General features: G+C 53.5%; 6 protein-coding genes across 6 annotated transcripts; 4 read left to right on the plus strand and 2 right to left on the minus strand.

The window, feature by feature from the left end:
* Positions 1 to 78: 78 nt before the first annotated feature.
* Z520_02530 (uncharacterized protein) lies at positions 79 to 828 on the minus strand (the record flags this gene model as incomplete). Its single annotated transcript, XM_016773044.1, has 1 exon — positions 79 to 828. One exon carries the CDS (start codon positions 826 to 828, stop codon positions 79 to 81), a length of 750 nt encoding a protein of 249 aa, XP_016636514.1.
* An 853-nt stretch (positions 829 to 1,681) lies between these two features.
* Positions 1,682 to 2,188, plus strand: Z520_02531 (uncharacterized protein; the record flags this gene model as incomplete). Its single annotated transcript, XM_016773045.1, has 1 exon — positions 1,682 to 2,188. The coding sequence occupies one exon, from the start codon at positions 1,682 to 1,684 to the stop codon at positions 2,186 to 2,188; it is 507 nt and encodes a 168-aa protein (XP_016636515.1).
* A 649-nt stretch (positions 2,189 to 2,837) lies between these two features.
* Positions 2,838 to 3,976, plus strand: Z520_02532 (uncharacterized protein; the record flags this gene model as incomplete). The annotated part of the gene is made up of 2 exons (XM_016773046.1): positions 2,838 to 2,897; positions 2,945 to 3,976. 2 exons carry the CDS (start codon positions 2,838 to 2,840, stop codon positions 3,974 to 3,976), a joined length of 1,092 nt encoding a protein of 363 aa, XP_016636516.1.
* Positions 3,977 to 4,955: 979 nt separating this feature from the next.
* Z520_02533 (uncharacterized protein) lies at positions 4,956 to 7,307 on the plus strand (the record flags this gene model as incomplete). Its single annotated transcript, XM_016773047.1, has 1 exon — positions 4,956 to 7,307. One exon carries the CDS (start codon positions 4,956 to 4,958, stop codon positions 7,305 to 7,307), a length of 2,352 nt encoding a protein of 783 aa, XP_016636517.1.
* Positions 7,308 to 7,895: 588 nt separating this feature from the next.
* Positions 7,896 to 10,461, minus strand: Z520_02534 (uncharacterized protein; the record flags this gene model as incomplete). Its single annotated transcript, XM_016773048.1, has 9 exons — positions 7,896 to 8,089; positions 8,181 to 8,646; positions 8,753 to 8,852; positions 8,956 to 9,238; positions 9,360 to 9,429; positions 9,499 to 9,543; positions 9,606 to 9,776; positions 9,855 to 10,300; positions 10,383 to 10,461. The coding sequence occupies 9 exons, from the start codon at positions 10,459 to 10,461 to the stop codon at positions 7,896 to 7,898; spliced, it is 1,854 nt and encodes a 617-aa protein (XP_016636518.1).
* Positions 10,462 to 11,273: 812 nt separating this feature from the next.
* Z520_02535 (uncharacterized protein) lies at positions 11,274 to 14,001 on the plus strand (the record flags this gene model as incomplete). The annotated part of the gene is made up of 2 exons (XM_016773049.1): positions 11,274 to 13,446; positions 13,538 to 14,001. The coding sequence occupies 2 exons, from the start codon at positions 11,274 to 11,276 to the stop codon at positions 13,999 to 14,001; spliced, it is 2,637 nt and encodes an 878-aa protein (XP_016636519.1).
* Positions 14,002 to 14,032: the final 31 nt, after the last annotated feature.

Here is a 14,032-nt window from a genome sequence, read left to right on the forward strand (position 1 = left end):
ACATCTGATCTCATTTCATCCAACTCAACACTGTGATAACTAGACTAAGCCGGTATACCAATGGGAGACTATTCATAATCAAGCTAAAACATGACAACCCACATGACCCACCTGCACCTTAATAGCCGTCGTCCGATATTCGTTCGGGATCTTATCCGTCCAATCCACCAGGTACTTTGAGCAATGCATGGTATGGACCGGGTCGACGAGCACGTCGTCGAGATATCGCCAACCCTCAGACCATGCACGAAACTGCCTCCGCCACAGCGCGGCACAGTGCACAATATGGTCCCGCAGCGACGTGTAGTAGAAATCCAGGTCCCCCAACTCCTCTTTTTGGAGGGGCTGCGTCCGGTTCCGGTCGGCGAACGGGTACCACGACCCATCGAGCTCGTACTCCATGATGGAGAAGTCGTCGCGGCATTGGCCCGGGATCCAGGCGTTGCTGAGAGTGTCGTAAATGCAGCCCCGAGTGCGGGCCTCCTCACGCGTTTTGCCGCATGTCAGATAGTCGATCTCGTTGGAGAGCAGCTTTCCGACGTGGTTGGTGTGCGCCGCGGGCGCCGGCGGTGAGCTTTCCACGACCGTGTTCGACGGCGATGTCTCGAGCCGGTGTCGCTGCAGTACTGCTGGAGAGAAATGCGCAGTGAGGAGGAGAATGCCTCCCCACAAAAGCGTTGTCGCAATAAAGACCGCCAGATGAGACACGATTGACGACTTGAGGATTCTGTCCGTCGCGCGGCGTCGTGGTAAAAGCCAGTTTAGAGAGCGATAACCGTCGTCAGATGATTCGATCTTTGCGGGCAAGAAGGGCTCAGAGTCGTCCATGGCATCGACTTGGTGTAGCAATGTCGGTGTGTCGGAATTCAATTCTGAAATGATACCCCAAGCAGAGAAGTTCGGAGGCTTGCTTGCTGTTGTGTCTGATGGCCGCGCCTTCAATCTCTGTCCGAGAGTAAACAGCCGATGATACGTTTGCAAACCGTGGACGTCGCTGAGCCTCGGTAGAGAGTGGCAGCTCACATGAGCAAGGGTTGCTTATGCCATCAATGCTTATGGCTGTTTCAGCTATGGAGGCGGGGTTCGCGGGTATAGAATGATCATATAAGCAATGAGGCTGAAGCCCCTTTTTGGAGTGCGACTGCTCATGCAGCTTAACACATCACACTCCCATCAACATTCAACGTCAGGTAGATTTCTATCAAGAGCGCTTACAAGGGCGAGAATCTTGTAGACTAGAAGCGAGATGCTTGAGTGATCGGATGTTTCAGTCAGAACCACATCACGTACCTATCATAGCTCGGGAGTGCTCCAGGGCATGCGTTGCCATTACAGTCTCCCTTGAGTCACTGCTGTCATAAGCAAGCATCCCAAGAGGTTCGTTCAGTCGATAGTGATGCGAGTATTCTGCTGTCATCGAATCTCACACCACAAGCTTAGTCAATTTCATGGTGGCAGCTGTCTTCACCTCCAAGACAGAATCCTTCTCATGCTTCACGAACACGTACGGGATCAGCTTAAAGCTAAGTCCCTGGGCGAGCGTTGCATCTACACTCCGCACGATTAGTCTCCTGATAAGTCTCCTGATCAGTTTCCTTTCAGCACGGGTCCAAGCGACACCAGCATTCTCATAAGTCACCTTCGCAGTCAAATCATTCACTCAGCACAGGCTTAATTCAATATGAAGTTTTCACTCGTTCTCATTGCTGCAGTTGCTGGCTTCACAGCAGCCAGCCCTATCGCTTCCAAGGGCGCCGAGCCTCCCAGCATCTACCGACGCGAGGAGGACACTCAACGGGGTGGCATCCCCTGGAAGCGCGAGGAGGACACCCAGCGTGGCGGAATTCCCTGGAAGCGTGAGGAGGATACCGAACGGGGCGGTATCCCGTGGAAGCGCGAGGAGGATACCGAGCGCGGCGGCATCCCGTGGAAGCGCGAGGAGGATACCGAGCGCGGCGGCATCCCATGGAAGCGCGAGGAGGATACCGAACGGGGCGGCATCCCGTGGAAGCGTGAGGAGGATACTGAGCGCGGCGGCATCCCATGGAAGCGCGAGGAGGATACTGAGCGCGGCGGCATCCCATGGAAGCGTGAGGAGGATACCGAACGGGGCGGCATCCCATGGAAGCGCGAGGAAGATACTGAGCGCGGCGGCATCCCCTGGAAGCGCTCTCGAGGAGCTTATTAGAATCCCACTCGGATAAACAGGATGCAAACGAGTTCGACCTGGAAGGGGAATGAGGAAATATCAGAGGTGTCTGTGCAAGTCAATGAGACCTGGTCTGGAGATCTTGTCAATGAACTATCATAAACCCTACTCTGCATTTGCTTGGTAGAAGGGCCGTTGTGAAGCGCTGGGGGTACGAGCTTGCTTTTGAGGTGGAAATTGAGACTGCTATTGCTGAGGAGATTATTCCCGATGAGAAGATTCAATCCCGGCCATTCCTAGGAGTCCTGCATTGCTTTTCGTAGGCATGATAAGAAGTTCCGCTTCTATTGTTCATTCGATCTTAAGTGGGTGAAAGGGTGACTGCGAAAGTGAGAGGATGAAGTGGGCGGTTTAGATAGAAGCACAGGGGGTCTTCTCGGTAGGGTGCGCCGCATGTAAGGGATGCGCAGTTTTCACTCACCCTCGATCAGTACCAGTGGGTGCCCGTCGATTCTTCACCGAGTCTGAGATTCTCTCCTTGTCTCACGCAGCCACATCCGCTCGACCTGAAGAGACATGGGCAGTTGTTCCTCTGCACACATGTAGCTCACCCAGAGGCTTTCTCCTTCCTTGGAAATGTCATGACGCCTGAGGGAGCCCTCCTTTTCGACTCCTTCCACCGATCGAAATGGCTGACGGCGTGGTGACACAAGCCTTCTCTCTGGTGGGATGGGCATTTCTCCCTGCCGTACGTTGCTCAACGACTTTGGAGGTATCTTACTGATCCGATCCCAGTACGCTACGGCCTTTCTCCAGTCAATATACTACCGTCTGACCATCCGGGCTGGACAGCCGCATCCGCAGCCTGGGGAACCCATCTTTGCCTACCATAACCGCCGCATCCGTGTCTTGGTATTATCGCTCTACCTTGTATACACCCTCGCCCAGGCCCTCTACGACATTAGACTCGCTGGGGATTTCTATACCCTGCTTGGGGTCACGCCGTGGTCGACAGAGCGGGAAGTAAAGAGTCGTTTCAGGAAGCTGGCTGCGAAATATCACCCGGACAAGCTACACGAGAATGGCCAGCCTTTTCCAGGTGCTGATGGAGTGTTTGTCCGCTTCAAATTGGCGCACGACACGATTTTGGATCCTGCGAAACGGTTCGCCTATGATCGGTTCGGACCTGTCATCGTCCAGGTTCAGCACCCTGGGCTCAAGACCATTCGAGACTACGTCTATGCCGGTCTTCGCACGAAAGCTCCTGAATATTTGTCCAATGCTGGACTGCTTGTTTTGTTAAACTCCATCTGGCTGCCGAAATGGGGACAATTTTGGCGCTATTTTGCTGTTGCCTGCATGGCGTTCTTAGAGCTGTACTTCCTTACTCACATCTGGCAGCCTCCAAAACTGGTGGTATTGTGGGTGTCGACGGCTCAGAGGCTCTTACCAGATCTCCTACCACCGCATCTTCTTCCTTTCCAAATTCTCGGTCTAGCGAGACGAATGTCCATGTCTGTGAACATCTTCATCTCCCAGCTCGCACCTCCTAAAGCAAGGGATACGGCCATGAGAGACCTGCAGACTCAGCAGCAGATTGCACATTTGGCGCAAGCGGCAGGCAGGTTAGATGCAGAGTCTGGTGGATTGCTCCAGTTAGGACTGAGTCCATTCAAAGGAGATGCAGAGAAGTCAGATCATCTGAGGTCGGGGATGAAGGAGTCGTTGGTCACAAGCGCCTTGAGAAGGAACCCGGAAGTGAGGGCAGCTGTACAGAAGGCTCTTGACAGGAGGAGACGAGGGCCGATCATGCAAGAGCCTGACTGAGGGTCGTCCTTGCAGTTAGCTCACAACACCTCAGTTAGACTTTGGGCTATTCAATGTTGAATTCTATCTCATGTTCCGCCTCATTGATATTTTTAGTTCTGTATTCAGTCCGTGGATGCATGTGGGTGGACACCGGAAGACTCGTGGCATACGAGGTGCTCCTTTGGGTTGTTTACCTCGTAGTGTTTGATGGATGACTGACACTGATGACGATGATAGGGTGTCAGTGACCATCTTGGAGACCTTTTGGAGAAACAGCTGAAGAACGAGGCTGGACCAATCGAGCTGCGATGGCAGTGGCGGCGACCGAGTGCCACCCACTGCCACCTTGGAAAACGACCTTGTCCCCTTCTCCACCATCCACACGCGACTTGGTACCAGGATCCCGGTTATCGCGAGGGCCTCAACCTCAACCTCGACCACTTCCCACTTGACTCTCCTCCTCTGGTTACCTGCGGTCCTACTTCTCGACCTTTCAACATCTTGCACCATGCTGACCACACTATGTCGTCGCCTCTCAATAACACCTCGCTCCGCTTCCGAACCTTCTGCGCCACAAACGACGATCTCCTCACCCGACCGAGCATGGACGCGCGCCCAGACCACATTCCGGACAACGTTGACCCTACCGTTGTAACCCTATCCAATGATTCCCGACCATCCAGTAGCGATGGGAAATTGCAGTGTTGTTGTGGGAGGCCAGAATGTGCCTATCTTGAGAACAACAACACTATCCTGGGCGGCATCGAGAGAGACCTCGAGACCGCCGCAAGATTGGGTCAGGTATGTGCACCACAACATTTCGGAACATCGGGTAATGCTGTTGTTATGGCCCACCCACTGTTGGCTGCTTCTGTGTGTACATCACACTTGGTGTAGACAGTGACTGCGGGGAAGGCGCAAACGGGAGGGTCATAATGTACCCTTTCACTCCAACATTGCTTGCAAATGCTCCGTTTGTCTCTGTTCAGCGCACCCGATGGCTCTACCCTATGCTGTCGATTTCCTATTTCCCACAGCATCTGGCTGCAAAGCCGCCGTCGAGGAAATGCAGACGAGCAGCGGGCTAACATTCGCTCTTCAGGCACTTCTCAGTCGACATGAATCCTACGTTTCCGAATCGCAGCACGAGCATCGGCGCCTAACGGCTTACATCACCGAGTTGGAAAACGAAAGGGCGGCTCTGCAGACCACAAACGACAAGATAGTGGAGGAAAATCGCCAACTCTTGACGCAACTCGAAACCGCCAACACATCCCTCAAGGAGAGTGATAACCATGTCAAGAGCCTTGAAGCACTGCTTCGTGACTGCGAACTCGAGGTTCGGAGATTGAACGTTCTGAGCCGGCGCACAGAAGAATTGGAGCTCAAAATCCTCGACATGGAGAAGGAACGAATGGCCATGACCCAACAAGCCGATGAAGCGAGGGGCGAATTCCGAAGCACGGTCAAGCGGTGGAGAGAGAGCGAGATCAAAGTCCGCCAGCTTGAGCGTGACGTTCAAAGAATCGAATGGGACGCGAAGGAGGACAGAGAACGCTACGAAGAGATCATTGCCAGGCTGGAACGTGAACGTGTCTTGGAGAGAGAACTAGGTGGTGCGGAAGGCCGTCTGAAATCCGCTGCTGCCTTCAGAGGCCTAAACGCAAATGAAAAGAACACAAACGTGGTCGGCCATTTTGTTAGGGACATCCTGCAAGACAATGCAACTCTACAGGCTGGGATCGTCGAGCTAAAGGAGCTGCTTCAAGCGTCGAACGAAGAAGTACAGAACCTGAGAGAGCAGATCCTGGAGCATCAGCCTGTGGATGACGACAACTCCGGCGCCATCCCAGGGTCAGTCCCATTGAGCGATCAACTTGGGTGGCAACAGCCTTCTCCGAAAGTGCAACAATCAGTTCATGTCCACCACCATTACCACGCCAAACTTGCGAAGCGGGACAGGGCGCCAACGGTTCGAAGGTCATCCCGTAAGAGGGCAGCGGTGGGCTTGGGTTTTCTGCCGTCGACCCCAGAGTCTTCGGCACCTACAACGCCAATTGCGGGTCCTCATCGATTTGTCTCCAGCCCGGTGTTGCCTATTGCTCTCCATCAGCCACAGGCAATGAAGAAACGTTGGTCTGTGCAATCCGCCGCAACAAACTCGTCTATGATCTCCAGTTTTCCAAGCTCTCCGCGGTCATATTTGGAGCAATCCAGCTCCATCTTCGATCGGCTGGAAGCTGGGGAAGATTCGTCCAGGCCCACGAGTCCCGAGTCTGCTGGCTCCTTCGCATCTCCTTCGTTGAACAAATACGATAAGAGGACCCAAAACCTGCTTGCAGAGGAGGAAGTCGAAGATAGCGCCACAGGAGTGTTTGCGAAGGACATATATGCAGACTTGGAAGATGGCGCGATTGTCCATGGAGAAGAGGCCAAAGAATCAGCGTCGCATGACCTCACTCCCAAGCCTTCACAGATTCTTGTTGCTGGTGAAAGGATAAATCACACAATACAACCAGACCCACTGGAACCTGATCCGACCGATCAGCTGTGTGACGGCCGGGAACCAGAACCACCTGATATAGTCATCGAAGGGGAACTTGTGCCCAATTTACCAAACGAGTCATCAGCAGAAACGCAGAATAACGGTATGTGTCCCTCGACAACTTCCTATGATCTGGATGTTACCTCCGACGTTGCCAATCCATCGAGTCTTCGACGGACGTCGTCGCACGACTCTCTAGTGTCAATCTCTGGCATGGATATACATATTGCCAAGCGACCGACTTCTTCGGCATCTCAGTCTTCGAGCACATTGAGGGGTAACAAGGCATACTTCGCTCTTTCCCCATCTGCGACTCGAAGGATCGCTTCTGCGCAACCATTGGCCACGGTGACAGAGTACACCGCGCTGAGCTCGATGGCATCGTTGAGCTCAGACTCAGCAAGCAATGTGTCAGCTGGACATCAACTGCCGCAAAGGAGTGTAAGCTCGAGTGTAATAGCATTGAGCGGTCTTGTGGACCTTCCACCCCCACACTCTGAAGACCAGCCACCTGCATCTTCCGGGTTGGGGCGTCTGCTGGGGGGTTTGGTGCGAGGCAGATGGGGCATTGCCCCAATCAAGTCAAGTGCCGACTTGACATCCTCGGCCGCTTCGATCACGACCTCGTCATCGAGCGAAACCCAGCCACAAGCTTCGTCTCCTTTCTCCTTCATGGTTGGAAGGCCTCCTGGGATCAATCAGAAGGGACCTATACCCGGTTTCAAGCCAGCGCCCAAAGTCACCGGTGTACAAGTGACCATGGTTAATGAGGAGGGGCTGAAGGAGAGTTTGGCAGAAGGTTGATGGACTCGAAACCTTTTGGGCGACGAACCACGATGTTTTGCTTGGGCAACGGGATTGGGTGTAAATATTGAGGTTGGGATAGTGAGCATTTTCTGCAAGCATTGTCTGAATGGCACGATGATACCCCTGAATTGCTAGCCTGGTCGTTCCTTAGAGGACGAGGTGGAGTGGGCATATAGTGAACCAAGTCATATCATGATATAAGCAAGTTCAGCGCCGAAATGATTGAACATTGATGTCAACCCTCGTGATTAGTAACAGCTTTACCGAGTACTCTGTAAGTTGTGCTGGACTAATTAACTACCTAGGCGGTGACTATGAACAAAGCCACCAACTGGGATTTCTATGTGTATATTTAAGTCTCAGCTCCGTGGCCCGGACAAAGTATGCTGGATTCCAGATCCGTTTCGTCTCGTCTCGTCTCGTCTCGTCTCGCTCCTCCTCAAAGCATTATGACGTTAAGGGCATATATATATCCCCTCTGAATCCCGTAAGCGAGGATTGGATGGAATTGACGCGCGCAGTTCTCCCCAACCCTCCCTCCTTTCATATATACACATAGAAAATGTCAACCCCCTTGAAACGATTCTACCACGTCTGCTCCCCGGTCGCCAGCTCGGTCTCTTCCCACGAGAGGATGGAATCCAAGCGATGCGCCGACAGAGATAGAGTCAGCTTCAGCTTGGCGACGTAAAACTTGCCGATCCGGCCCTTTGAGCTCTCGAGGCGTTTGCGGTCGATCTTGGCCAGGTCGTACTCGAGGACGTGCGAGACTTCGAGGTCTGAAATGAAATATATTCAGTATTATGATAGAGCCCTAGATATTGAAAGGGGGGAAACAGAATATCAAAACCGGGGTGGTTCCCAACTTACCATCTAGCGAATTCTTGATCCTGCTGGGCCGGTCTTCGTCGTCCGAGTACGAGTAGACAGTCAGCTTCTGGGCGGTCTTGTCGGCCTCGCGGAATGACAAGCTAATCATCTGGGAGACGGCGGTCGGGCTGTCTGACAAGACCAAATCGCCCTTGTTGAGCATCCACAGCAGCTGGCCTTCGACGATCTGGGCTTTGGTGATAGGGTTGATGGTCACGTGCCTCTCCTCGTGGTGAATGCGCGAGAACTGCTCGCTCAGGCTGATGCCAAAGTGCCGGGGGCACTTCGTCGCCAGGCAAAGGTTCGAGATGGTGTCCTTCTCGATCCCGTGCAGCACCGCCCCGCGCACCACAGCCGTCCACGACGTGTCCGGTCGCCGCAGCTTGATCCGCCGAAGACTCAGCGAGAACTCAATCTCCTCCTGCAGATATGGCGATTCGCCGAAGCCCCCAACCAGGAAGATGTTCTGTGTGGGGGGGAAAAGTAACGAAGTTAGTATTTCTTCCCCTTACAAGCCCTTGGTACAACCTGTGTGACTATTGCGCTCCTGGTGCGCGTGGGAGATAACTCACTCTGCATTGCTTATTCACATTTTCAATCTGCCGAATATGTCCTTGCAGCAGGTTCATGATTGTCTCTACACAGGCGTTGAAGAATCCCGTCATTGTGGCGCTAGTGAGCAACGAAAAAGAGGTGTTGTTATCAGTAAGAGAATCTCCAATCCTGCGGACACAGACGCACAATCGGTTTCGTATGGCTTCATGATGTTACTTACCTCGTAATCTTGATCTCGCCACAATCCACTCGGTTGTCCAGGGTCAAATTGTGCAGCGGCGGAGGAAGATCCAACGCCATATCCCGATTGTTCTTGTGGAAACCTTTCTTCAGCACATCGAAAGACTTCATCAGCTGGCGCATGGCCTTGCTCTCGCACGTGTGAGAGCTGATTCTCTGGAGATCATGGTTTTGGTCGAGCTTCTCGTAGTATTTGTTACCCAGCATTTGTCGCAACCACTCTTTGAATGCTATATCAATGTAAATAGCTCCGCATTTGTCTCCTGTATAGCGCACAATTTCTTTTAGCACAAGACGTTCTCGATCCGGTTTTTTTTTTGGGCGGCACGAGCTGGGAGGAGGCTCTGCATGTGTCCAAATATAACAGAAAGACAAGACACCTACCTGTGGGAACTCCGATTCTCTCCAGAACTAGTGACGGTTCCACTTGTTTGACTTTGTATGATACGACATCCTACCAACAAGAGGGAAAACGGTAAGACCCCCACAAAGGGTTGAGACATGGAATTGTGCAGAGACTTACGACTGTACCACCACCAGCGTCGCAAAGGATGAAACAAGAATTGGGCTGTTGCAGGACATATCGTCAGTTCCGTGGGCGAGATGCACACCCTTCGATAGATAGGTTACCTTGAGGAATATTTGCTGAATCTCGTCCTTTAGGTACCTCGCCGTGTATGTCGCTGCTGCTTCGGGCTCCGTGATAAATATGACACTGGCCAGCCGGGGGAAATATTCTTCGTTGAAACCAGCGTTGGTCAGTGCCCGGAAGGTGGAGTTTTTCGCTCTGTAAGACCATTCCTGCAACTTTTTGTCGGAGAGAAAGGAGAGAAGTAATTGAGAAACTCCCAAGCAGATAAGGGTGGAAGCTATTCGTACCGTCGGCACAGTGACTACAATATCAACCGGAACCCGGACTCTGAATGACGTGGAGAAATTGGCAATCGCTGACTCCAGGTGCTCGAACACCCTCGACAGATATTCGGTCACCACCTGCTCGGCCGACTTGTCGCTGAAGGCGTGCAGCGCGCCGGCGCCCTTGATGTGGTCGAAGCTGAAGTTGTCCATGCCGTCCAGAGCCTGGATCATCAGGTCGAGCTCGCCGTCGACATCTTGGAGGTCCAACTCCAGCTTGGTGTGGATGATGGAAATTGCGTTCTCGCTGAGGTCGCTTCCCCACTGCTGCTCCATGGCATCGGTCGAAGGGGAAAAGGATATCACGCTGGGGATCTTTTTGTGATTGCCCATGTTCGGCCCCCAGTCCTCGATGAGGTCGATCTCGTCCAGAGGGAGGTGGTTGGAATTGGGAGTCGCGAAAGCAACCCCTTTTGCCCCAATTAGAATAGTCAGCACGCTCTCTCCTCGTAATCTGAATATGTTTCGATGAGAAACACAGGAAGTATTTACCCGTGTATGTCGTGCCATAGTCCAAGCCTATCACGAACCGCTGCTGTCGGAGCGGTGCAGCGCCTTCGTCGTCTGACATTTCTGTGAATGTTATCCTGCAGCTCTGCTTGTAAACCAACACCCGTGCAAAAAGGTTAGAGACGTAAGTCGGCCGACGTTAGCTGAGAGTGGAGAGGAACTAAGAATAGAAGGAAACATCAGAGACTGGTCGTGTAAAGCAGAAGAAGGAAACCGCAAGTCTGGAGGAGAAGAAGAAGAGGAAGGGCCCAGGGACTGTGCTAAGGCTGAGCCGCATGAAACACAGAACAGGGAGCCCGTCAAGGCAACATACCAAGCCGTGGTCAGGCTGAGTCCAGGTGCAGCGTTGGCCTAGATGATTTCTTTCGGCGCCTCACGAATGTGATACAAGTGCCGACATATCCAATGAGGCTGCCTGCTTGTTGCATGGTGCTTCGCTTCGACCGAGGCGTAGAATGCATGCATCCGAACATGGCCAGAATGCCGCCGTATGCTCCTCTTCGGTCTAGAAAGTCGAACCCACAGATGCGCTACTGCACGGGGCGAACTTACTTGTACCAGGCAGAAATATGTGTCTGTGATGTGGATACCGAGTACATGAGTAGCGAAACTTAACTCAGCCCGTCCTGCCTAGTGCCGCTGTGGTAGCGGTCCTCAGCCTCATAAATGTCCTACTGTTTTTTTGCCTGCAACCTGGGCATCCGTACATGCGACTGAGAAATGGGCCGTTGCTAAGGCTCGAGGACAATACTTTTACACGGGAAGATCATACATGGGAGCAACAGGGCCTTTCGTTCCCGCATCCTACGTTGTCGACCCCATTCTACAATTCGCACCTTCACATTCTCGCTTGAAACACACGCATACACCAGCATGAGTGCGTTGAGGCAGAAGGCAAAAGTCTTTTTGGGGGGTATCTCCAGTTCCAGTGCTCCAGCAGCTGGGCGTTCAAAAACCGGGAGAGAAGTCAACGACAAGGCCCAGGCGAACGAGGGGAAAGCAGCCATTATGGCCACTCCGTCTGCTATTGCAGCCACCCAGGCAGCGAATGTTGCTTTCTTCCCTACCCAAAGAACTGCCCCTGTGACCAGTAGTGCGTTGGAAAAGCAGAGTGTCCGCGTCACAACAGCACCACAAATAGTACCCGACCATGATCCCTCTGCCAGTCAAGCTTCGGAATCTAGAGGATCTGCCATGCCTATCGCAGCGGAAGCAGATCGCTTTGGAGACGGTGACTCAGTCTCACAGATTGGTACAGACATACATGAGCTCGACACTGAGCCTTCGAGCACAAAAATGCCTGAACGCCGGGTTGGCCTGCTCAGATCGCGATTCTCCAGCAAGCATGCACGGTCTGCCGCTGCTGCTCCCACAGAGTTGCCAGCCGAACCACTAAAGGCGAGTCAAAGGCAGACAGGCATGCCGGAATTGGACGCTACTGGCGGTGTAATACACAGTCAAGCGGACGGTCAGACCGGCACAGTGGCATCTCGCTCGAATAAAGCCGTTGACGATGAGCTCTACCGCGTCGATAAAGAGATCCGGAAAGCAGCAAAAGGCATGGTAGATGAAAGTGAGCTCGACGCCGCATTCAAGAAGCGAGGTACCAGCGGTGCTTTCACGCGCCTCATCGAAGCGTATGAGCCAGTATTGGAGGCGGAGAAGGAGCTGAATAACCTCGAAGACAAGGTCCGAGAAGCCACGAAGGGACACGTACAGACCATGGAGGTCAATGCAGAGATCAGAGAGCGCGGCCCCGCGGGTGGCCTGCAGCTTCTGCTTGACCATTGTCAGTCGGCGCTCAAAGCCGAGCAAGCCTTGAGACGCGTCGAGGACAAGATACGATCTGCGAATCACGACGTCCGGTCAGCCGATCTGGTCCATGCCCAGAAGACCGGCGGTGCCGAGGCCATGCTTGCACTGGTAGTCGAGGATTACCAGGTGAAAAAGTCTGCATCCCTCATCTTGGAGCGCGTAGCCAAGCAAATTAAAAATGCGTCGCCCCAGACTGCCCGCAAGGAGGTCGACGCTGCGTTGAGATCGAGGGGAGCCGGCGTGGAGAGTGCGCTTGCTCTTCTCGTGGCTGCCTACCAACCCTATGCCGATGCACACAAAGAATTGACCGCTATCGAAGGCGAACTCAAAAGAGTGGCCCGCGAAATGGCGTGGACCCTTGATGTGGATCTCATATTGAAGAGATCGGGTCCCGAGGGCGCTTTGAGGGTCCTCATCGAGCACCTCCAGGCAAAGACAGAGAGCCTGCGAAAGCTGGAGGCACGGTACAGCGGCCTCGAGCAAAGTTGGAAGAAGTTGACGGGTGAAAATCATGCACTCAAACAGGAGCAATCGCAGCATCAGGCGAATATCGACGACTTGAACGCCAATCATCGGTTCCGAATGGCCAATCTCGACGAAACATGGAAAGACAGCCTGGAAAAGCAGCAGAAGGACGTAGCCAGTCAAGCACAGATAGCGGACCAGCGGCATCGCAGTGAAATGGAGAGTCGAGAGGCCAGTCACCGAAATGAAATCGCCACGTGGAGGGCCGCCATGCAGTCTGTCAAGGAAAAGCACGAGATTGAATATAAAGAGCTGAAGACTGCCAAGGAAAACCTGGCGCAAGAATATAACGCTAAAGTGAATCGTATTCGGGAGGAGTTTGAGGCAAGAGAAAAGGAGGCTCGCAAACGCGAAATGGAGAGGATTGAGCAACTCCGCCTCGAAGCCGAGGACTTGAAAGGCGAGCTGGTCAGGCGAGACCATTTCAAGGGCTTGTCGGACCCAGAAATATGCAACCGGTTCACAAAGCTGGCCCAGGAAGTGAGCAGCTTCTCGAGAGTCCAGTGGGAGAAGAAGAAAGAGACTCGCTGGCCCATGCAGGAGAATGCGCTGCGGCGCACCGAGAATCCCAGGAAGCTGAAACAGCAGATCGTCCAGAGCACCATCTGGATGATCCTGAAGGAGAGGATCTTCCACTCCCCCTTTGCACTTCTTGGGGACGAAGGCCAAAGAATACACCGCGAATGGACGAGCGAGTATGGCGAAGGTGAGCACCATTGTTCCCGTTACTCACCGCTTTGTCTCTTTTCTCGCTGTATCTGTCACTCTTTTGCTGTTTGCTGATAAACACTTCCTAGACCCAAGCTCCGAGCTGCCTCGTTGGCCTGAAGCTACCGAGGACTCCGAGTCATGGCGATTCGACCGCATCAAAGAGTACTGGGACGCCTCCTCGAAGAAGACCGACTCGGGTGCATCGCGCAGGTTGAAGCCCCCGTACGATCAAAGCATCGCCGCGGCCGTGGACGACATCCGCAACACAGTAGAGACCATCTCGACACTGTCGCCCCATGACCTCCAACTGATCCGCGATTTTGTCGAGCTCGCCGCCACCTTCTGGTTGGACGTATCGTCACTAAAATGCCGCGTCTATCTGGTCTTTCCTGCCCAGGGCGTCAAGGCCCTGGTCCATCGCAAGCCGGCGACCGCCACGGCCGACCTGGTCATTCAGCCCGAGGTCCGAAGGAGAGGCAATGCCCAGGGCCAGCGGTTCGTCAAGGAACAGGTCGTGACGGGCTGTGAAGGCGAGAGGACGAGGTTCTAGACCCCAACAAACATTTGTCAGGCTGGGAAAG

Source organism: Fonsecaea multimorphosa, assembly GCF_000836435.1.
Source record: "Fonsecaea multimorphosa CBS 102226 unplaced genomic scaffold supercont1.3, whole genome shotgun sequence".
Classification (NCBI taxonomy): domain Eukaryota; kingdom Fungi; phylum Ascomycota; class Eurotiomycetes; order Chaetothyriales; family Herpotrichiellaceae; genus Fonsecaea; species Fonsecaea multimorphosa.